This window comes from Syngnathoides biaculeatus, chromosome 14 (genome assembly GCF_019802595.1).
Source record: "Syngnathoides biaculeatus isolate LvHL_M chromosome 14, ASM1980259v1, whole genome shotgun sequence".
Classification (NCBI taxonomy): domain Eukaryota; kingdom Metazoa; phylum Chordata; class Actinopteri; order Syngnathiformes; family Syngnathidae; genus Syngnathoides; species Syngnathoides biaculeatus.
The window spans coordinates 1,573,558-1,598,378 of NC_084653.1; the positions used below are offsets into that span (position 1 = coordinate 1,573,558).

Consider the following 24,821-nt stretch of genomic DNA (forward strand, 5'->3'; position numbering starts at 1 on the left):
AAATCCAAGAAATCAGCGCTGGGCATAATGGTATTCCATGTAATCCAGCATTTGGAACAGCACGGTACATGTCACATATGCCCACATAGATCATGTGACTCACGAAAATGGCAGCGCCCCTGAAAATTCGTAATTGTCGATAGAAATCTTCTAAAAACACTATTAAATGAGAGAGAATTTAACATCACATTGTCAAAATAGGGAACATATTACATGATCTATTGGATACACTGTTAATCCAAGCACTGGATTTCCTAACCCAAACCCTTTAATATTTTGTCATAATATAGTGTAGTATATAGTAATATTATATTAAGTAATAATAAGTAATATTACTAATTTTACTTTTAATTTCTAAAATAATGAGTTATAACACTTGACAAATGTTTTATTTAGCAGCTTTTATTGCGTTGAAATGTGCTGTCTGCCTCATTTCCTATTTGTGCAACCTCAACTCGCTGGGCTTTGTGGTCACATGACTGAAATAGCCAATCAGAAATTTCCCTGGCCTTAGCCAATCAGAAAATTGGATTGAATTTTGCCTGTAGTACCACAGGGGACATGTGTGTACTCATGTGTTCTGAGATTTCTAGCTCTCTGAGGACATTTTCTAAAACATTTACAGATCATTTATTAGGAGTAATGGAGCTCATCTAAGCATTATCTTTATGAGGACCAGCAGAAATGTCCTCACAAAGCAAAATATTCTCACAGAAAAGGTGTTTTGTCAAGGGTTGGCCCACACAAGGAAGCAATACAAGCACGCACAGACACACATGCACGCACACACACAATGTTAAATTTAAGTGACTTGACAGAACTTTAAACCAACTAAAGACTGACTACCAGCCATCTGTTGTTAAAAAAATACAGTACTCTTGGTAATTGTTGTTAACCAATCCGGGAAGCCCAGTTTATGGTTGATATATTTAATTTGGAGAATTGATCACGACAAATGACCGTACTAATGCAGCCCTCACTATTTAACAGCGGTTGGGACCGCCGCAAACAATACTTGGACTTACCCCCTCATGGCTGGCTAAAGCAAACATAAGACATTCATAATCATTAGATTAGAAGTCACATACGTTGATTTTGGTGGATATGTATTCCCCCCAATATATTATTGCATCTGTCGATTTTTTAGTGAGAAGCATTAACCTAAATCACTTAAAGCTCCACTGACATGAAATGCATGATTTTTAGTATAATTTTAATAATAATTAAAAAAAAGCAGCTGGAAGGGAGCCATCTGTTTTTTCCACCACAAAACCTGATTTTGACGTATATGGCTTTTTGTAAGTCCCGCCATGAAAATTCTCTCGAGGGATTTGTTTTGGAGAAGAAGCAGGAAGTGATGCTATCAACAGGTGCACACTCAGACGGTCTCGTGTGTTTATACTAGTTTTACCTGCTGGAAGGTAGCGCTTTGTTCCTTCGTGTTAGCCACAATTCCAGCTCATTGTATTGCTGAATATTGTTCCAACACGTGGGAGGAGGGATTTACTCTTCATATGTTTCCAAAAGACCCAGTTCGACATGAAAAATGGTTTGCACAGGTTCCAAATGACAGGTAGGTGTGTATAGAGCTACTAAAAAAATAATAGTTGGAGGTGGGGGACGTAAACCTCTCAGAACGTAACAAAAGATCCGCATACATAAGTCAGGGGTGCTAAATGTGTCGATGTGTGCATCGGCGCCTCGTCCGCTGGTCACGGCTTTGGCACTGCGTCTGCCAGTCACGGCTTCGGCGCCACGTCCACCAATCACGGCTTCGGCCGGGTGGCTCATCGCAATGCTGAGGTGGCTCATCGTGGCGCCGAGCCGGGCCACTTTACGGCGTTGTTGTTGCTCGAGGCTGAGTGCGCCATCGTCGGCGGCGTTGTTTGTTGCTGCCGCTGTTGGCGGCATTGTTCATCGTTGGTGGCTGACGGATGAACAACGCTGCCGACGATGGTGCACTAAGACACGAATGACGACAAAGCTGTAAAGTGGCCCATATCGTCATAATGTTGGGGAGTCTGAGTCTTGTTCGAACAGAGCTTCCGTGACAGAAGGGGTGTCGGAAAAATCTGAAAATCTCTGTTTTACCTCTCCCATAGCAGGTGTTTTCAATGGCGGATGTCCCAGTGTGACATCTGCTAATGATGTTGTAGGCAATTTGGCTACCAGTTTGATGTCAAGTGAGACTTCCGAAACTTTGCGCATGGATGACATGCTCTCCAATCATATTTATTTTTTCGTATGGACATTAAAGTGAATAATGTTATATGTATTTTTCATTACAATATCTATTTTACAATGTTTATTGACATGTCACTTGAGCTTTAAAGGCTCTTTTTGAAGCTCAGTCCATTGACTTGCATTTGGCTCCGGGCGGATGTGCCACATCCAATATGGTAGAAAGCTGAGCTAATGTCGTGACCGCCCATGCCGCTCCAAGAGGTGTTTAGGTGTGCATGTCTGTGCGGTCCTACACTGACTCGCTCATGTGATTTCCTAGTCTGGTGCTTTCACCGATTTAACATCTAAATTTACATAGTCGCAGTACAACTTAGTTAACTATTCATGTTGTTAATGTTAATGTATCTAGGCTAAAATATAAAACGATCGATAGTTTTATCTTATATTTGAAATCGGTATCCTTTTTTAAACCTCGATATCCAATTTTCTTTCCAGTCTGTAAATGCAGGGATGATACATCAATTTAAACAGAGGAACAAATCTTCATATGGAACGGTTTCAATTCCAGTTAAGGTAGCTGCAGTATGTAATATTTGAGCTAACCTTGACAACATAAACGGGCCAAAAAGGCTTCATGTTCGTTCCTCACCTTATGTCTAAACGAGTCATAACCGAGTCGTAATCTCAGTACCAGTCGACTAGTTTTATAACCACCAATTGCATCCTTGCTTAATTTAATGAGCTGTACGTTGTTTTTTCTGGCCGAGATGTGGCAACCTCAAGAGGACCCAGTCAAGTGAAAGAGTCAAGGGACATCAGGAACCTGAAAGACCAACGGAGACAGCGTTGACGGAGACAGCGTTGACATGATTTTTTTCTTTTGGACATTAACGTCCCTTCCCCATGTTCTCTTAGGTGTGTACTGTGCATTATCTACATCAAATTTCTTGTGTCTCACGAGTAATAACGTTCACGCAAATTTGAGCGAAGCAACCAAGTTGTTCACGCACTTTCGGAATCTTGCGCTATGATGTCACACCTCGGTCTTGCGTAACTCGTGCCCAAGATCCGCTGCCGGAAAGGACAAAGGTCTCATTACCTTCCAGAGCGTGGGATTTTAGTTTCTCACATGCGTCAGGTAATATCACCTACCTTATAAGCCTAGGATATTGCACGTATGTAAATAATATCTTAGTAACTGTAGAAAAATAAAACAACGTTTTACTTCAGTGCTTAAAAGTACAACCATGCAACATAATGTAGATAGATAGTTCAAAATATTACATCCAATACATTTTCACTTAGATCCACAGGGATGAGAATTTTCCGCCGATCGGCGGATATCCGACTTTTTCAGACCAAAATGACCATTCTCGAGATAAGCGCAAATCCGTTGAGAAATTTTCGGGGGGGGGGGGGGGGGGGGGGTATCGTGCGCCTGCCTCTCGGTGGTGGGCTCCGAGCTGCAAGTTCAGTTTACTGCTAGCACAAGCATGACTATCATATGCCGTTCTAACTTGCTCGGTAGTGTAAATATTTGCATTTTGCGACATAAACATTAAAACTTTGCGGCAGATTACTCGATTGGACAACAGAGTTATACAGTATAACGATCCAATCGTGTTAGTGGTTAATCGAATTTCCCCATTGCCATGTACATGTGTTCTCGGTTCTTAGAAATCGCAGTGTAACTTGTTAGTTAGCCAAGTAATGGCGCGTGGGACTTAGATAGCGCAAACTGAGCGACGGTGTGTTCAAAGTTTTACGATGGTGAAAGACTTAGAAAAAAAGGATGAAGATCGACCGAGGGCAATTGACAAGGATGCATGAATCAAAAACTGTTTCAGACGGGCATGGCTTGAAAAATGTGTAACCGTGAAGATAGGACTGAAAACAGTATCAACATGTCTAACCGAACACATACAAAAAGTGGACATTCCCGGCAAAGTGCTGTGCACTCTGTGTTCCGATAGGAGCAAAAAATATCCAGGAGGAAACTCAAACCCACCCCCATCGACAGACATTTTCAGAGTTTTTCCAAATTCGTCATTCTCATCCCTGGATCCAATGTGTTCAGAGTGTGAACATCACATCATCATGATCTAACTAATTCATCAATTTGTAAAGGACAATTATATTGAGCATTAGCCATCTTTAAAAAGGGTATTTCATGATAGGTTGATTGAATAATAAGCACGGGCGGCATGATAGCACAGCTGGAAAGCTCTGGCCTCACAGTTCTGAGGACCCGGGTTCAATCCCAGCCCTCCTTGTGTGGAGTTTGCATGTTCTCCCCGTGCCTGCGTGGGTTTTCTCCGGGCACTCCGGTTTCCCCTCACATCCCAAAAACATGCAACATTAATTGGACACTCTAAATTGTCGTAGGAGTGATTGTGAGTGCGGCTGTTTGTATCTATGTGCCCTGCGATTGGTGTACTCCGCTTCCTGCCCGTTGACAGCTGGGATAGGCTCCAGCATTCCCATGACCCTTGTGAGAGTAAGTGGCTAAGAAAATGGATGCATTGGTGGATAATAAGCACATTGCATCTAGCATATATAAGCCAAGTAGAGTCAATCTCTTTACATTAAGGTTTAGAAATCTAATTGTTTGGACATTTTCATGATATTGTTATCAGGCTTAATTAAGATGCTAACCTTTGAGATGAAGAGAATTCAATCATTGACAGAGAAATGTTGCACATCTTTCACCCATCCACACTGAATAGCTGTAGGAGTCAGGAGACATGTAAGCTTCTCGTCTTTTAATGTGTAGGCACTTGCAGTATTCACTCGAAAATTCACGATATCGGGATTCGTGATATTTGGCAAGCTTTCCTATTCGGTTGAGATCTCCTTTGTACGGATCATTTCTGTTCATCAAACTAAGTTTAGATTTGTATCAAAGACTTTTGATCTTAACCTTCCGCTTTCGTCTTCTTGACAAAACTAACAGTTGTAGATGAGTATGACATAATTAAAAGCGAAATTGATTACAATGTAAATTGAAGGTCTGAGAAGATAAGCGTAAAGACCGGCTGACACTGCACAAATGTAAAGTTTGACCCGCGAAATGGCGCCGGCCCGCAAGATCGCATGACACCAGTGAGGTCAGTGAATACTATCTACTGTATGCCTTAGTGTATTAACAACACATGAGCACTAAAGGCTGCGGTTCTCTGAGCAAATGGTTGGTTAATTGTCGAGTAGTGGCAACTGTTTTTATTGTTTGAGTGGCTGATCAGTTTTACTGTGTTTTGAAATTTGAGCCACCAATCAACACCATTGCAATGTTGCACCTTAAAGCCAATGAAAAGGCTCGCAGGCTTTCAGTCACACTGATGGTCCTCAGAAGTGCTCGACTCACACGTGGGAGGCTTCGTATTCCTCCGAAGAGAGGAAGAAGTAGAAGAAGATGATGAGAGAATGTCGGGAGAAAAGGATGATAGGGTGATAGATATGTGTCACGTCCCATCGGAACGAGAGTAGGACCCAAATGCAGGACTCGGAAGATGCAAGGTAGTTCAAGGAGACACGTTTATTATATGCAGAGGTAGGGGATCGAGCAGGCAGTCCGGTGCAGCAGCGGTAGTTGGGACGTCGGGCGAAGAGAGCAGATGAGCGGACAGGCAGGAGTCGGTACACAGGGGAACAATCAACACAGGCAGAAGTATCAAAGGAGTCAGGCTTACAAGGTTGGTCGGAGAACATGCGAAGGTCGGTACACACAGGTTCGATCAGTTCCCTGAAGCACTAAAGCAGACATGTCCAAAGTCCGGCCCCCGGGCCAATTGCGGCCCGTGGACAAATTTTTACCGGCCCGCGGCCTCTATCATGAAATCAATAATATGCGGCCCGCCAGCACTGTTGACCACAGTATAAAATACATGTGTACAAAAAGCTATTTTTCATATTTTTCATTTCACCAGAAGATGGCAGTAGCCCTGTGGCCGCACTCTGGCCGCCGTGACCCTTGACCTTGCGTGATCGTTTCAGCCCAGCCCATTTCTAACATGGCGTCTGTAAACAAAAAAAGGAAAGTTGACCGCGAGGGCCGCCGCTTCCAGGACAAGTGGAAATTTGAGTATTTTTTCACTGAAATACGAAACAACTGTGTCTGCCTAACTTGCCAAGAGACTGTGGCTGTTTTCAAGGAATTCAACATCAAGAGGCACTACCAGACGAAACATGCTAGCTACGACAAGCTAACTGGGAACAAACGCGGTGAAAAAGTGAAGCAACTGGAAGCTGTTTTAACGGCACAGCAAAGCTTTTTCACAAGAGTCCGTGAGTCAAATGAAAATGCCACAAAGGCAAGCTACGAAGTGGCAACGCTGATTGCAAAGCACTGCAAACCTTTCACTGAGGGTGAATTTATTAAAGACTGTGTAATGAAAATGGTTGAGAAAATTTGTCCCGCGAAGAAGCAAGAGTTTGCCAATATTTGCCTGGCTCGTAATACTGTGGTACGGAGAATTGAAGACGTTTCATTAGATATTAAGAGACAGTTAGAGGCAAAAGGAACTGAGTTTGACTTTTTCTCGTTAGCGTGCGATGAAAGCACGGATGCGTCCGACACCGCTCAGTTACTGATCTTTTTAAGAGGAGTGGACAATGACATGAACGTGAGTGAAGAGCTTCTGGACCTCCAGAGTCTGAAGGTCCAAACAAGAGGAACGGATTTATTTGTTTCTGTTTGTTCCACCGTAGATGACATGAAACTACAGTGGAATAAAGTCACCGGGATTATTACGGACGGCGCACCTGCCATGGCTGGCGAGCGGAGTGGATTATCAAGCCTTGTCTGTAACAAAGTCAGCGAAGAAGGAGGCAGCGCTATTAAACTCCACTGTATTATTCATCAAGAAGTTCTCTGTGCCAAATATATGAAATATGATAATGTTATGAAACCAGTGATAAAGACTGTTAATTATATTCGCTCCAAAGAGCTGTGCCACCGCCAGCTTCAACAGTTTCTTCTCGACATCCAGGCTGAATACGGAGATGTTTTGTATCACACCGACGTAAGGTGGCTCAGTTGGGGGTCTGCGCTGCAGCGCTTCTTCTCTCTCAGGGAGGAAATTGGACAATTCTTGACTAAAAAGGGACAACACATGCCACAATTAAATGATCCTGTTTGGCTGGCTCATTTGGGATTTTTAGTTGACATAACGCGACATCTGAATGCGCTGAACACAAGCCTTCAAGGGCAAAATGCAGTGGTAAGCCAACTGTATTCACACATCAAAGCCTTTCGGACCAAGCTGCTACTTTTCCAAAGACACCTGTCACAGGCGCAGCCCAATACCGCACATTTCCCGTCGCTGCAGGAAATTGTGACCAGTTTCCCACAGATCAATATCAGTGCGCAAATGACAAAGTATGCAGCAGACATCTCATCTCTGGTTGAGGAGTTTCAGCAGCGCTTTCGGGACTTTGCAGCTATTGAAAAGGAGATCACGCTTTTTTCCTTTCCTTTCTCCGTGGACCCTGATGATGCTCCAGACCACCTGCAACTGGAGCTCATTGAGCTGCAGTGTGACGCCAAGCATCGCAGTCGGCACCAACAGCTCCCTCTTGTCAACTTCTACCGCCAGCTGGATGAAGGCAGGTTCCAAGCAATTCGGACATTTGCTAAGAAAATGCTGAGCTTGTTTGGCTCCACATACATGTGCGAGAAGACATTCTCCGTTATGAACATTAACAAGAGCCGCATGAGGACGAGACTGAGTGACTCTCACCTGCATGACGTCTTGCGCATCAAAACCACTGCTCTTGAGCCAGACATGGACTACATACTGCAGTCAAGATCCCAGTATCACCCTTCACATTAGTGCAGGCAAGACCTTTGTTAAGTCCTCTGAGTTGAATAAATTCTTAAATCTCAGTTAATTAATTTTTTTGTGATGGTCAAAATCACAGTTTCAATATGCAGTGATCATTGTTTTGTTTTCAGCACTTTTCCTACAGTGAGCATATAATAGTGAATAATATGTAATGTTTCACATGAACTTAGATATCCTTTATAGTTTTCTTAATTTTTTGTGGTTTGTGATTTCGGTAAAAACCTAAATGTAAAAAAAAAAGTAAAAGTATGCCATTTGTAATTAAATTAAAAAAAATCCCAAAAAGTTAATTTGTATTTAATATTAATGGTTCAAAGAATGTCAGGCTAAATAGTCGGCCCCCACACATTTTCACCTTACCAAATCTGGCCTTCTTTGCAAAAAGTTTGGACACCCCTTAGTGACTAAAGGATCACGCCCCCCCCGAACCCCAGACTGGTGGCCATCCAGGCCACCAAACGCGAGGCGTCCGGATGGACAGGTCAGGAGGACGACCCGGACGCCAAGCACAAGGGTCCCCACGGGGCGATTCGGGCGGACGACCTCTGTGAGGAACCAAACGAAGAAGCAGGCACCAGAACGAGGCAGGCCACTGCTCCGGACGAGAACCTCCCACGCCGTAGTTGCCAGATGACCAGGGATTGGTCGCCACCGAGGCTTGGTCAGTAGGCACCCGTGGATTGGTCACTAATGAGGCCAAGTCATGAAGTGGCTGGGAGCCATCTGGAGCGAAAAGGATGATGGAGAGAAGGACCAGAGCCATGACCGCCACCATTACCATTCCGAAGTCTCTTCAGCTCCGGGTGGCTCATCAGAACTCCCCAGCTCTTGTCGGACAGGAACGTGAGAAGGTGACGACCCCATCGCCATCGCCACCTCCTGGACAGCAACGTGAGAAGGCGGCGACCCCATCGCCATCGCCACCTCCTGGACAGCAATGTGAGAAGGCGGCGACCCCATCGCCATCGCCACCTCCTGGACAGCAACGTGAGAAGGCGGCGACCCCATCGCCCCCTCCTGGACAGCAACGTGAGAAGGCGGCGACACCATCGCCCCCTCCTGGACAGGAACGTGAGAAGGCGGCGACACCATCGCCCCCTCCTGGACAGCAACGTGAGAAGGCGGCGACACCATCGCCCCCTCCTGGACAGTAACGTGAGAAGGCGGCATCAGTGTCACCATTGCCACCTCCTGGACGGGAACGTATGGGCGTGCCCGTCGCCGACAGAGCAGGAGTGTGGACCATCCACGGGCCGGTCGCCGACGAAGCAGGGGTGTGGAGCGTCCGCGGGCTGGTCGCCGGTGGTACTCCAGAGCACTGACGAGAAGCGTCTGAGGAGACGTTGCCACCTCTTGGACAGCAACGTGAGGCGGCATCGGATCGGTCCCCACTGCCACGTGAGCTTGCAGTGCATCCGTCGAAACTGACACATGGGCGTGTCTCGAGAGCGGGTCAGTTCCAACTGCCGCGTGAGCTCTGCTTGGAACAGCCAAAACCTCGACGTGGGAATGGCGAGGAGGCGGGTCAGTTTCCACAGCTACGTGCGCTTGGCGAGGTGGCGAGTCCGTTCCCACTGCGACGTGCACTTTGCAGGGTGGCGTGTCCGTTCCCACTGCGACGTGCACTTGGCAAGGGGGCGGGTTGGTTTCCACGGCAACGTGAACCTGAGTAGGCGGAGAGTCAGTCGAAACTGACACGTGGGCGTGTCTCGGGAGCGGGTCAGTTCCAACTGCCGCGTGAACCTGCATCAGGAGCGAGTCCGTCGCCGTTGCGACGTCAGCGTAGCTCGGCTGGTTCGCCAATCCTTGCCGGACCTGGGCCGTGAGAGCCGCCAATTCGGCGCTCTGCCGCTCTATCTCCGCCCGCATTTCACGGTAGAATGCATCGCGATTTGGTGGCTCCTCCTCCCTCTGGGCTGGAAGCTTCGCCACCAGCTGCGGGTCTGCGGGCTTCGCCGTTGCCGGCGAGGAGTGGGAGGACTGTGTCTTAGTTGCCGCGGAGTGGGAGGCACAAGGGAGCGCCCGGCCGGGGCGTCTCCTCTGGCCGCCACGCGGAGGTCCCGGGTAGATGGCCAAGCGGGTTCCCTCGTACAGATTGGTGTACTTGGACCTACCGGGCGTAGACGTTCGGGTGCTGGAAACGCGGGGAGGTGAAACAAAGTGACTGGGATGAAAGATCGGACGAGCAGAGTCATAATCAGAATAATCGGAGTCGTACTCCGGCAGCCGGTCATACAAATCACGGTCCTCCTCATATTCTGAAAACTCAGAGTCCAGAAGAATATGAGGAGCCGGACGGGTCGTGTTCGGGACGTATTCCTACCTCGCTGGCGGAGCGTAAGACCCGGAAGCGGGGGACGTCAAGGAGCATACCCGGATCGGACAGGCTTGGTCCTCCGGCAGACGGTCTACCTTGCGTTGGTCCCGGCGACGCCGGGTCTTTCCTGCTGGGTCCTGTTTAGGCCAGTTCATTCTGTCACGTCCCATCGGAACGAGAGTAGAACCCAAATGCAGGAACTCGGAAGACGCAAGGTTGTTCAAGAAGAAACACGTTTATTATATGCAGAGGTAGGGGATCGAGCAGGCAGTCCGGTGCAGCAGCGGTAGTTGGGACGTCGGGCGAAGAGAGCAGATGAGCGGACAGGCAGGAGTCGGTACACAGGGGAACAATCAACGCAGGCAGAAGTATCAAAGGAGTCAGGCTTACAAGGTTGGCCGGAGAACATGCGAAGGTCGGTACACACAGGTTCGATCAGGGATACCGGAGCACACGAACGGGACATGAAGATCAACGAACTGGCGCCGGCCAGTTGTCATCGGGGTCATATAAATGCACAGCATAATCAGGCTGCATGAGGCGCAGGTGTGCACCTTCCAATCAGAGCAACCGCGGACACCCGCCCAGCCCAGGCTGGAGCGGCAGGATCATGACAATATGGAGGTAGAGAGGGTGCTGTGACCAGCCTGAGCCACCGGGGCTAGCGAGGGAGGACCTGAGCAGAAAACTGCAAACAAAGCCTTGATGTCCCTTTGAATATCGGGTCTGGCCGAAGCTGGTCCTCTGGAACCCCCGTTGGCATGCTTTACGGGTGATCAAACCGAAGTCAGAGGGAAAGGGCACCACCCAAGGCAAGGTCAAGAAGTGACTTGGTTTCGTAAGGCTTCCCAGGAGGAGAGCCCCTCGCAGGACACCACGAGAAGGTACCTGATCTTTGTCCCGTCACACTGTTGGAGTTTGAAATGCTCCCCATGTTTATTTTTACATTTTGTGTTATTCCGGTGTTTATTGAAAATGCAGCCGGACAGAACAGGATTTTAGGGGACAGAGTGGGATTAAGTGAACAAGGGGACTCGGGGTAAAAACCACAACAGAACACTGAGGCAGTCAAGATCAGGGCAAGGCAAACTCTTTCCCATGGGCTACATCCGGCCCATTGACCATTTCATTCTGGCCCGCCAAAGATTGGTCCCTGAACCCAATAACAGGTTGTGCCATTGTGCCACCCTTAGCAGCAATAACTGAAATCAAACATCCGCAATAATTGTTGATGTGTGTTTTACATCGCTTTGGAGGAATTTTGTTTCACTCTCTTTGCAGAATTGTTTAAACTCCGCCATATTGGAGTTTTTTTTCTTTTTTTTTAGCATGAACTGCCCGTTTAAGGTCACACCAAAGCATCTCAATTGGATTTAAATCTGGACTTTGACTTGGCCACTCCAAAACCCTATATGATCCAAGATCACTTGAGTTTGAGGGCACGGACTGATGATAGGACATTCTCCTTCAGGATTTTCTGGTTTATAGCAGAATTTATTGTTCCATCAATCACAGAAAGTTGTCCTGGTCCTGAGGTAGCAAAACAGCCCCAGACCATCACACTGCCATCACCATGCTTCATTGTTGCCATAATGATCTTTTTTATTACATGCTGTACCATTTTTATGCCAAATGTACCGGGCCACACACTTTCCAAAATGTTCACTTTTTGACTCATCGGTCCACAGAATGTTTCTCCAAAAGTCTTGAGGATCAACAAGATGCTATTTTAGTAGAAAAAGGGCTGATTAAAAGAGTTGGCTGGAGGGCTGGATGTCATGTGATAATGAATCTGAATGGGTGTTAGTGCTACAGTATCTGCTCCCTTTTCAGTGTACTTCTTTGCTTGACGATGCAACCGACAGCGCCACCATTGGAAGCTCGCTCTCCCAATGGCAAGGGGTCTGTATGTGTGCGTACTCCCGTTCGTGCTTTATAATAATGAGAAGGCCTTCTTTCAACCACTAAAAGGACGGCCACTTCAACCACCATGTCATATATAGTGAGACTGTGTTAAGGAAGCATTAAGACTTGGACTCGCCAAAGTATGACATGAAAAATTTACTCGCATACGCTGAAAAAAGGGTCAATTATGCATTTATTTTGGTGTCAGTCTTGAACCTTGATAATAAATACTTATAATATCAGACAAGTGCCACAGTGGTGCTACTCCAGAGCATTGGCCTCCCAGTTCTTGGGACTGGGGTTCAAATCCTGGCCTCGCCTGTTGGAGATTTTGCATGTTCTCCATATGCCTCCATGGATTTTCTCCGGGAATTCTGGTTTCCTCCTACATTCCAAAAAAATGCATTAATTGGAGACTCGAAATTGTTCTTAGGTGTGATTGTGAGTGCGACTGTTGTCTGTCGCAATGTGCCCTGCGATTGGCTGGCACCCAGTTCAAGGTGTATCCCGCCTCCTGCCCAATGACACCTGCGATAAGCTCCAGCACTCCCGCGACCCTCGTGAGATAATACAAATTAGTAATAATATTCAACACAAAAATAGCTACTTTGGTAAAAGACAATAAAAAAATTGACATTTTTAGGGATGGACTGTGAGCCCCCTATGGGCCACCGATATCGACGGATGTGCACATTCTTATGAAAACTTGCTTGTCTTCTTTTCCTCTCGGCTTGTCCCGTTAGGTGTCGCCACAGCGTGTAATCTTTTTCCATCTAAGCCCATCTCCTCCATCTTCCTCTTTAACGCCAACTGCCCTCATGTCTCACAACATCCATCAACCTTCTCTTTGGTCTTCCTCTCGGTCTTTTGCCTGTCATCTCCATCCTTAGCACATTTCTACCAAGATACTTACTCTCTCATCTGTGGACATGTCCAAACCATCGAAGTCTGCTCTTTTGAACCTTGTCTCCAAAACATCCAGCTTTGGCTGTCCCTCTAATGAGCTCATTTCTAATCCTATCCATCCTGGTCACTCCGAGCGAGAACTTCAACATCTTCATTTCTGCCACCTCCAGTTCAGTTTCCTGTTGTTTCTTCAGTGCCACTGTCTCTAATCCGTACATCATGGCCGGCCTCACCACTGTTTTGTAAACTCTCTCATCTGTGGACATGTCCAAACCATCGAAGTCTGCTCTTTTGAACCTTGTCTCCAAAACATCCAACTTTGGCTGTCCCTCTAATGAGTTCATTTCTAATCCTATCCGACTTGCTTGACATTAAAAAAAATGTTTTGTCTTCTCCCAGGTTCAGTAAGATGGTCTACATATGCACGAACATAATACGTTTCTTTAGAAGTCTAAATTTTAAAGCTGAACAAATGATGTTACATTAAAAGATAATCTGAACTGTTTGATATAAAATGTAAATTTTTCAATGATAGGAGTGCATTTCTTAAACAATGTATTTTTGTAAATTAAATGACTTTGAAGTGCAATATGGTAATCCAGAAAAAATTATCAAATTTTTTATTTTTTAAGAATCAGTCCATATTAAAGCTAGCAAGGGGATGTAATTAATTTGGATCCTTCCAAACATTATAAAAGTTACTTGAAAATATTTAATCACAGTTACCACACTATTGTCCATAATATTGCAATTAACTGTAAATTCACTGAACAAATAGTACACCTGCCTCACAGTTCTGAGGGCACATGTTTCAATCTGGCCTTGGTTGTTTGGAGTTTGCATGTACTTCTTGTGTCTTTGTAGGTTTTTGTGGGTACTCTGGTTTCCTCCCATATCCACAAAGCCTGCATGGTAGTTTCCTTGAGGACTCAATTGTCCATAGATGTGTATGTTGAGTATGAATGCTGTTTTGTCTATATTTCCCCGTGATTGGCTGGCGACCAGACAGTTTGGAATGTACCTTGCCTCTTGCATGAAGTCAGCTAGTACGCACGATATTCGTGACAATAAGTGGTATGGATAATTGAATAATTTTGAATTGATTTTCTCTGGGTGGTTACATTGTATAATTACATAATGTTGAAACTTTTTATGTTTTTATAACAAAATTAGATAATTGAAATATTTTATGTAGAAATAACATTAAATAAACACAGCAAGCTTTGTTGAACTGGTGTTTGTAATAAACTTGATTTCACTGGATAATTGCAGATTTTGACACAACCTTTTGGCATAGATAGGCATGCAGGCATCACAGTTACCATGGATTGATGTAGATATGAAACAGGATATTTATTTGTTTTTTTGACAAAGTAAAAATTCGATAATAAAAAAGTACCTATACAGTCAATTAAAACAATGAACACATAGGGTGATTCACTATACCTAAAAAGGACTTCAGTATTTCAGTTGTAGAGTGATGAGGAATGCTTGGACATGTTTATTTGGAATAGATTACAGGATCCTTTGTGTTTGTTTTTCCAGCTTTGAGTGAACTTCCCCAACCAGTCAACATCTTGATCATCTCCGTTAACTTCATTCATATGGTAACGTGGGAAGCTGGACCAGGCACACCTGCGGATCTTTATTACCAAATCAGTATCAATACAGACATGTGAGTTTCTTCATTCTTGTATTTTATTGTATTTTATTCAGTCACATAAGTCACAGCTTTAGTCCAAGAAACCATGTTCTTATGTATCATTGTACCTTAAAGTATGGCCACAACCATTTCGGTGAGGCTATGCTTGTCTTCAACCACATTTGGAATAATTTGTTCCAGAGCCCAAACTTCTGCCACAAGAGCAATTAAGCATACAGACAATATTTTAAGTAAAATTTCAACTTTGTCATACTAATATGAGCAGATCTTCCATGCACGGATCCATTTTGTTTCACGTATCCATTGTTGGGGTTTGGGGGCAGCAGCCTAACCAGGGAAACCCAGACTTCCCTCTTTACAGCCACTTCATACAGCTCTTCCTTGTGACCCAGAGTCATTCAACAGGCCAGCCAAAAGCCAAAGTCAAGCCAGCACACCCTAAACTGTCCCCATGGTTTCCTCCTGGTGGGTCAGATACATGCCCATTCCACGTCAACTGGCTTCTCTTGATGTGGTAGAGGAGTGTCACGGCGCATCACACCATTTTGATAAGGGAGAGCCCAGACAAATTGCAGAGGAAATGTGGATCTGTGAGTTTGTTCTTTTTGTTCATGACCAATAACTTGTGTACACAGGCGAGGGTGGGAAAATAAGGCAGTCAGTTAATCAAAAGCTTTACCTTTGGGCTTAGTTCCTTCCTCACTACAAAAGACCAATGCAAAGCCTGTCGATCTCCCCTTCATTCTTCACTCACTTGTGAAAAAGACCCCGAGACAGGTGCAGGATCTTACCCCCAACCCAGAGCGGCACTCCACCCTTTTCCGTCTGTAGATCATAACCTCAGATTTGGAGGTGCTGATTCTCATCCCATTTCCTTCACATTTGACTGTGAACTCCTCCACCGGGAGTTAAATATCGTGGCTTGGTGGAGCCAGCAAAAAATTCCACCCATAAAGGTTATGGACAGATTGGTGAAATAGGGGACGCTCTCAACCTCCCCTGAAAGCACCTTACCAGTGAGGTTAATAAGTGTGATTCCCTGAGCAAATGTTTGTCCCGCCATTATGATTAGATTGAACACAGTAAAACAATGTTTTAACTTTATTGAACAAAACACTGTTCATCTTCACTCAGTGGTCTTCTATGTCAAACAGCACAAATAGATGGATACTGAGGTGCAGTAAAAGACAATATAATGTGAAAATGTCACATTATTGATAACTTCATTCTGTAAGGTCTTGGGCAGGGGTCGGCAACCTTTTAACACTCAAAGAGCCCTTTCAACCCGCTTTCCATGGAAAAGACAACACCTTGAGCCGCAAACACTTCTTAACATCTGAAATGAAGATGTTGGCTTATATGTATTTTTCGTGTGTCCATGCACCCTCTATAGAATTTTTATATATTTATATATATCTTTACACTTGTAAAATACTGAGTTGCTTATGAAATCCATACAGTCAGCCATGTTTCAGAAAAGAAAATTTCATCAATTAAACACATTCAGCATTTTATTTTCATCATCATAAACGCTGAGTTGAAGGTCTCTTTCAAATGAATTAAAAACCTGAACTTAAATTATCGATCTAGCATCAAGCTTTTGGGCTTTCATAGTGTGAAGCGGAGCCTTGACGTGAATTTAAAAATACTGTAAGATCTATCATTATGAATGTACCCCTTTAAGATGGCAGGGGGGGGGTAGAAAAAGGGGAAGTGAGTTTCGAGATCGTGCACCGATCATAAAATCACGTGAATTTTGTTTACGTCGCCATATTGCCGGTCAAATAAAGCATTGTTAAAAGTTAATTCCGTTGAGACGAAACGAAAATATGAAAATATGTCTTATAGCACGACACCCAGAGCTTTGTCCGATACCGTTAAACATTTAGAAGGTGATAATAAACAAAGGTACTTGGAAAAGTTAGTCATTTGGCATAGAGGCCATTATTTAATGCCGATGTCGATGTTTTCACAGATAGAAGATTTGACTTACTTCGTTTCCATGTCTTGGACAACTGGATATACACATGTATCTTTTGCATCAGTCATCGAGATTTACACAGAAGAGTTTGAAAGCGTATAAAAGTCTGGACGTTTACAAATACTTTCTTGCTGGATCTGTTCTCAATCAGGAATAAATCCTACATAATAATGGACCCACTCTGATTTTTTCAATTCAAATGCGAATATTTAAATAATTGACCGCTGGTTTTACACAAACCCGCATTCATTAATTATGATTGGGAAAAAAAAATAGCACAGGGAGTCATCTCCTCTGTACATGGAAGCGTATTGGTGCAACACGTTAACCTACGTAAACCTCTCTGTGACAGACGGTTTATTTTTTTAAATACGCATTGTTCTCAAATGACTTGACCTGGTGTTATAAATACTTCTTGATAATTTGACATTGAGAGGAATGATTCCTACCTGAAATGATGGATCCACAGACATGTATTTCGTTGGGCACCATCCATCCCATTTGATTGCAGAAATCCATCCATCTTTCCTCGTCTTTTCAGAGGGTATTCTATAGAAGGATATCTTTGAATAACTTTCTTGTCTATTGTGACAACCAACAACACAACAGGTTTCGGACCATTTAAAAAAATCTGCTTCAGTTCAATGACTCCCGCTTAGGCGAGCAGCTTTGTTTGACCGACAATATGGCGCTGTAAAAACGGTGACATCACATGGACAATCTCTATCACCAAGCAGCTTGTTGTTGTTGAAGTATTAATTGAAAAAAGCAACTAACTAACTCCTGTTAGACTCCTGTTCCTCATTGACCATTGCCGAGGGTATTAGAATACAATGGAAAAAAGAGCATCATTTCACTGAACTATGAAAACAAATAAATAATTGCCTGAATATATTTGACCTGCTCCCTGAACCTCTGCACACAGCGTCTACAAATCAGGGCTGTAGTAAGTCACTTTGACACACACACGCATGCACACAGACAGTATATCTTCTTCTTTTCCTTTCGCCTTGTCCCGTGAGGTGTCAATACAGTGTGTCATCTTAGATCAGGGGTCGGGAACCTATGGCTCTTTTGGTGGTTGCGTATGGCTCATCACGACATTCTGTATTCAGCAGGTGTGCTCAATCTGTCCAGGCAGTTTTGGTCGATAGCGTGACGGCGTGTCTAAAAGAAAAAAAAAAACGTTAGCCTGACGTCTTTTTTTTTTTTTTTTTTACATTTTGGCAGCAAAGGTAACTTTCTTTATCAACGACCTGCTACACGGCCACATACTCTTCTTCCGAGTTTACCTTGCACCGCCACCCCCAGCGCTCTTAAAGTGGTACACTCATAATTACAAATGTTACAGTCCTTACGCAGCCTATCACTGTGGTTTATAATGACAGTGTGCTTGTCTTCTTTTCCTTTCGGCTTGTCCCGTTAGGTGTCGCCACAGCGTGTCTTCTTTTTCCATCTAAGCCAATCTCGTGCTTTTCCTCTCTAACACACACTGTACTCATGTCCTCCCTCACAACATCCATCAACCTTTTCTTTGGTCTTCCTCTCGCTTTTTTGCCTGCCAGCTCCATCCTCACCACCATTCTACCAATATACTCACTCTCTCGCCTCTGAACATGTCCAAACCATCTAAGTCTGCTCTCTCTAACCTTGTTTACAAAACATCCAACTTTGGGTGTTCCTCTAATGAGCTAATTTCTAATCCTTTTCAACCTGTTTACTCCAAGCGAGAACCTCAGCATGTTAACACACCATACACCTTCCGCCAACTGTTCCACCCTGCTTGGACCTGTTTCTTAACTTCCATTGCACACTCACCATTGCTCTGTATTGTTGACCCCAAGTATTTGAAGTCGTCCACCCATGGTATCTCTTCTCCCTGGAGCTTCACTCCCCCTCCTTCGCCCCCCCCATTCATGCACATATATTCTGTTTTACTTCGGCTAATCTTCATTCCTCTCTTTTCCAGTGCCTGCCTCCATCTTTCTAATTGTTCCTGCACCTGTTCCCTGCTTTCAGTGCAGATCACAATAGGAGGAATCCAGTCTAACCTCATCTGCCAGCCTATCCTTTACGACTGCAAACAGGAAGGGGCTCAGTATGGATCCCTGATGCAGTCCCACCTCCACCTTAAATTCTTCTGACACACCTACGGCAAATCTCACCGCTGTTCTGCTGCCCTCATACATGTCCTGTACTGTTCAAACATATTTCTCCGCCACACCAGACTTGCGCATGCAGTACCACAGTTCCTCTCTTGGTACTCTGTCATAGGCTTTCTCTAGGTCCACAAAGACACAATGTAACTCCTTCTGACCTTCTCTGTACTTTTCCATGAATATCCTCGAGGCAAATAATGCATCTGTGGTACTCTTTCTAGGCATGAAACCATAGTGTTGCTTGCAGATACTTACTTCTGTCCTGAGTCGAGGCTCCACAACTCTTTCCCATAACTTCATTGTGTGGCTCATCATCTTTATTAAAAATGGGGATTAGCAAACTTTTCCTCCATTTTTCTGGCATCTTCTCTTCCACTAGTATTCTATTGAATAAGTTGGTCAAAAAATTCACAGCCACCTCTCCAAATTGTTTCCGTACCTCACTGGTATGTCATCAGGACCAACTGTCTTTCTATTTTTCATTCTGTTCAGTGCCTTTCTAACTTCCCCCTTCCTAATCATTGCCACTTCCTGGTCATTCACGCTTGCCTCTTCTACTCTACCTTCTCTCCCATTTTCTTCATATATTAACTTCTCAAAGTACTCTTGCCATCTACATAGCACACTACTGGCACCGTCAACATATTTCCATCGCCATCCTTAAAGAGATTGTGATGTGTAATTTCTAATGCAAATTATCTTATCGAGATGAAAATATATCTTCAACTGTACCATAAAATAAATGGTGTGACAATGTCACATGCAGTGAACATTTCACCTGAACCTGGATACGCTTCGACAAGCTTAGCCCCCCAACACAAAGGACCAAAACTGCAAAGAGCTTTTATTAAAAGACAAGTTGCTGAGGTATGTTGACAATCTCTTATTACCTGGAAACGTTGAACACTGTTGTAGGAAGCATCTTCTGCACAAGAGGTTGACATCGAACCAGCAGATGCTGAATCTCCATCTTTGGTCCATTCCAAAAGTTACCAGACTGAATTGCCTATTCATGACGGAACACATCTTTCCGACAGCAGAGAGAATACTGCAACATGTATTTCAATCTAAGGTGTTCTCAAAGACCAAATAATTCTCTGCTAATGTTATGTAACATATTTATTCAAAATATAAGCACACAGTTCAATAAAAATGCTATGATTCTACTTCTGTGGTGTATGTTTACTTCATGTACAAACATATACATCATCATTTACACAAAGAAAAACAAAATTAGGATGTAGACTATTTAAATCCTGTGTTCTTTTGGCCCTCTGAATCAGGAAAGGTGTCACGAATCTTTGACACACAGCAGGATGGAAGTGGCACTCGGTTATTTCTGCTAAACATTTCCCAACACCATCTTACACGCTGTTTATAAGCAGTATGTCGCATTAACCTGAAAATAAGGAAATGTGACAATTTTCCAGAATGGGACTTTGTTTGAACAAGCATTGATTGGACAAATGCTGCTTTTAGTAGAGCGACATGGAGGAGCAGCTGTCAAACGTTGGCCTCACAATGAGGATTCGGGTTCAATCCCGGCCCACCTAGGTGGAGTTTGCATGTTCTCCCCGTGCCTGCGTGCGTTTTCTCCGGGATGTCCAGTTTAGATCCCAACTTCCTTCTTCTTGATTATAGCTGGAATAGGCTCCAGCACTCCCACGACCCTTGTGAGGATAAGCGATGAAGGAAATGGATGGATGAATGTAAATGGCAAAAATATGGGCTGATTAGGAGCAATATTAATGTTTTAAAAATAGCTCTTACTTGTGTTGTGGAAAATTCAGTCACTGCCAATACTGTTCCTGGAATTGTAAATAGGCAACCTCCAGTACCCATGGGTTCAGACTGGCAATAAATCCTGGGTGCTCTGTCATGCACTGTAGTTGGTCTGGATAATCTGCCATTTTCTGGTGAATATGTTGACTCTCATGACAACAAAAACCCTCTTCTGTTGTTTGAATAGGAATGCACCATTTACATGCACCTTTGTGGATAAAATAAATACAAATCTGTTCACATTCACAATTTTCTACATGCTCAAACCCCCAAATCATTCCAGTAAACAAAACCATCCACCCCTTTTGCTTTTGAATTTTAAGCATTTAATGCCCAAACAAAACCTGATGACACCAGTTTACTATTTTCATTAAAACGTTTTACGGTTTTGCTCATGACATCTTGGAAAAATGTTGACTAAAATGGGGTTTGCACGGGTCTGGGTACTGTCTGGTTATGGCATCAGTTTACATTGATGAAAATAACTATGTGAACACTCTGCTCTATTGCAAGTTCTCCCACTTAGAAATCATGGAGGGGTCTGAAATTTTCATCGTAGATGCATGTCCACTGTGAGAGAGATAATCTAAAAAGAAAAATCCAGAAATCACAATGTATGATTTTTTTTAAACAATTCATTTGTGTGATATAGATGCAAATAAGTATTTGAACACCTGAAAAAAAAACAATGTTAGTATTTGGTCCAGTAGCCTTTGTTTGCAATTACAGAGGTCAAACGTTTCCTGTAGTTGTGCACCACTTTTGCACATACTGCAGGAGAATTTTGGCCCACTCCTCCACACAAATCTTCTCGAGATCATATAGGTTTCTGGGCTGTCGATGAGAAACACAGAGTTTCAGTTCTATTAGGTTTAGGTCTGGGGACTGGCTAGGTCACGCCAGAATCTTGATATGCTTCTTACAGAGCCACTCCTTGTTTTTTTTGGCTGTGTGGTTCAGGTCAATGCCATGTTGAAAGCCCCAGGCACGACCCATCTTCAATGTTCTGACTGAGGGAAAGAGGTTGTTCCCCCAAATCTCACAATACCCCACAAGATGATATCTTGCATGGGGCTCCACTCCCCTGAGTACACTGAGATTGAACGTCATGTTTAGCTTCTTCCATTTTCTAATGATTGCTCCAACAGTGGACCTTTATTCACCAACATGCTTGGCAATTTCTCTGTAGCCCTTTCCAGCTGTGTGGAGTTGTACAATTTTGTCTTTGTTCTCTTTGGTCAGCTCTTTGGTCTTGGCCATGTTACAAGTTTGAGTTTTCCTGATTGTATGGGGCTGACAGGTGTTTTTCTGCAGCTAACGACCTCACATAGGTGCATTTGATTCAGGATAACACATGGAGTAGAGGAGGATTTTTAAAGGGAGACTAAGAGGTCTTTGGGGGTCAGAATTTTAGCTGATGGACGTGTTCAAATACTTATTTGCAGCTGTATCACACAAATAAATAGTTAAAAAAATAATACATTGTGATTTCTGGATTTTTCCATTTGGATTATCTCTCTCACAGTGGACATGCACCTACAATGAAAATTTCAGACCCCTCCATGATTTCTAATTGGGAGAACTTGCAATATAGCAGTGTGTTCAAATACTTACTATATTCACTGTAGCATGTGAAATTACATTGATGGTGAAGCAAGTTAAGACCAGCTATTGCTCTCAAATTAACTTCACACCATTTTAAACGGATTTCGTTCATTGAAATCCGTATTTGTGAAAATACCAATGTGGACTGTGGACTACGTTATCATCATCTATTTGTTTTCGTGCGATAATAAATGAGCCGTGTACACGCAAAATTGTGACGCACATCGTACTGCTGGTAGTTTCTCATACAAGCACAGGCAGCTCCATCGTGCTGGACAATGAATGGCTGGGAAGTCTCGTCACTATTTGCTAAATATACGGCATTTTCATATTTTTAAAACTAGACCGAAAACTGCGTATATACATTCAGGATATCAAAGCCTTTACTATTTATCAGTTTATGACTAATTTAACCAAACAAAAACTTCACAAATGTTTACCAATCGTTGTTTCCAATACAAGCCATATGGTGCTCCCTGCGTCTGACTGCTTCTTCATGGCGAGCCATTTCGACTCCATTCGAAGCGTGTGCTGTCTAACTGGCTCAAACTGATAACCTTTAACTCCTTTATGAAGCTCGTATTCTTCACCGTCTTCGTTGGACCCTTCAGAATAGTGTTCATCGCTGAAAATATCGGAAAATTCATCATCGTTCTCACAATGTACTCCTATGGTCACTATGTTATCACCTGTAGTGACGTGTCGTGTTGTCGTGGTTGTCCATCTAGAGCCTGTTTCACCTCTTCCCGAAAGGCCACACAACATTCTTCCTTTCTCAACTTCTACCACCTGATTCTCTGCTCGACATTTGTCTTCTTAATCTTCTTACCCGCTACCAGAGTCATCCTACACACCACCCTATGTTGTTGAGCTACTCTCTCCCCTACCACTACCTTACAGTCAGTAACCTCCTTCAGATTACATCGTCTGCACAAAATATAATCCATCAGTGTGCTTCTACCTCTGCCCTTGTAGTTCACTCTATGTTCCTGTCTCTTCTGGAAATAAGTGTTCACCACTGCCAATTCCATTCTTTTTGCGAAGTCCATCACCATCTCACCCTCAAAGTTCCTTTGCTGAATGGCGTACTTACCCATTACTTCTTTATCGCCTCTGTTTCCTTGGCCGACATGTCCATTGAAATCTGCACCAATCACAACATGCAGATGCTGAATATGCAAACTCCACACATGGAGGGCAGTGTCATGATCCTGCCGCTTCAACACGAGCTGTGCGGGTGCCCGCGCGGCTGCGCTAATTGGGAGGCACACACCTGTACCTCATGCGGGCTGATCATCCCCCGGTGACGACTGGTCCTCCGCCAGTTCGTTGAGCTTTATGTCCCGTTCCAGCACTCTTGTATCCCTGATTGAACCGGTGTGTACCGACCTTCGTCCGTTCTCCGACCAACCCTGTAAGCCTGACACCTTGACACTTCTGCCTGCGTTGATTGTTTCCCCGTGTACCGACTCCTGCCTGTCCGCTCATCTGTTCTCGTCGCTCGACGTCCCAACTACCACTGCTGCACCGGACTGCCTGCTCGATCCCCGACCCCTGCATACAATAAACGTGTCTCTTTTTGAACTACCTTGCGTCTTCCGAGTTCCTGCATTTGGGTCCTACCTCTCGTTCCGATGGGACGTGACAGGCAGGGGTTGAACACTGGTTCTCAGTACTGTGACAGCAGCGCTTTCCAGCTTCTCACCGTGGCACCATTTGTACACATGATCCTGTTTTTCTAGTTACGAATGGTCTAAGTATCTGCGGTAATAAAATATTTTTCGCTAAGTACGATGTGTGCTTCGATCATTCAACCATGTAAACACTGTTCAACGTTTTCAGGAAATTAGATTGTCAACATACCTCCGCAATGTGTCTTTAAACAGAAGCTCTTTGGAGTTTTGGTCCTTTGTGTGTATGTATGTATGTGTGTGTGTGTGGGGGGGGTGATAAGCGTGTCGAAGCGTGTCCAGGTTCAGGGGAAATGTTCACTGCATGTGACATTGTTGACTGGGTTTGGAAAAATTAGCCCTCTTCATTTTCACAAAGCTTACCCACTGTCTTCTGAGGCTTGGGTCTTTGGGAAAATAATGCACACTGTGACCAGAATTATCCTACTTGCTACAAAACTGAACCACACACATGTTCACCATTGTTCTGGATTGGTTTTCGCTTACAATCACTGAGGAATTCTCAAAACCAGCGAGTCTCGATGCTCATGTAAATCACACTACCGGTCCACCTTGAGTGACGTCACAGGCTCCGCCCCCGGAATGAGTAATTTTTCAGTTGATGGAAACTAGGTCAAACTTTGCTGACTTTAATTCAAAAACACTTGTATTTTTGGGAAAAAATATCTCACAGAATACATATCTTATGGTACAGTTGAACATATATTTTCATCTAGATGAGATAATTTGCATTAGAATTTACACATAATCTCTTTAAGGATGGCGATGGAAATATGTTGACTGGT

General features: G+C 44.0%; 1 protein-coding gene across 14 annotated transcripts in view; it reads left to right on the top strand.

The window, feature by feature from the left end:
* Positions 1-24,821, top strand: part of LOC133512214 (interferon alpha/beta receptor 2-like) — a 157,243-nt gene that overhangs the window by 13,944 nt on the left and 118,478 nt on the right. For 4 of the 14 annotated variants that reach the window (XM_061841619.1, XM_061841618.1, XM_061841621.1 and 1 more), the window contains exons 1-3: positions 2,323-2,757; positions 2,952-3,099; positions 14,701-14,830. In XM_061841619.1, coding sequence (XP_061697603.1) covers positions 3,051-3,099; positions 14,701-14,830 — 179 coding nt within the window. In that variant the 5' untranslated portion in view covers positions 2,323-2,757; positions 2,952-3,050. The other 10 variants (XM_061841617.1, XM_061841620.1, XM_061841622.1 and 7 more) reach the window with 6 other exon arrangements.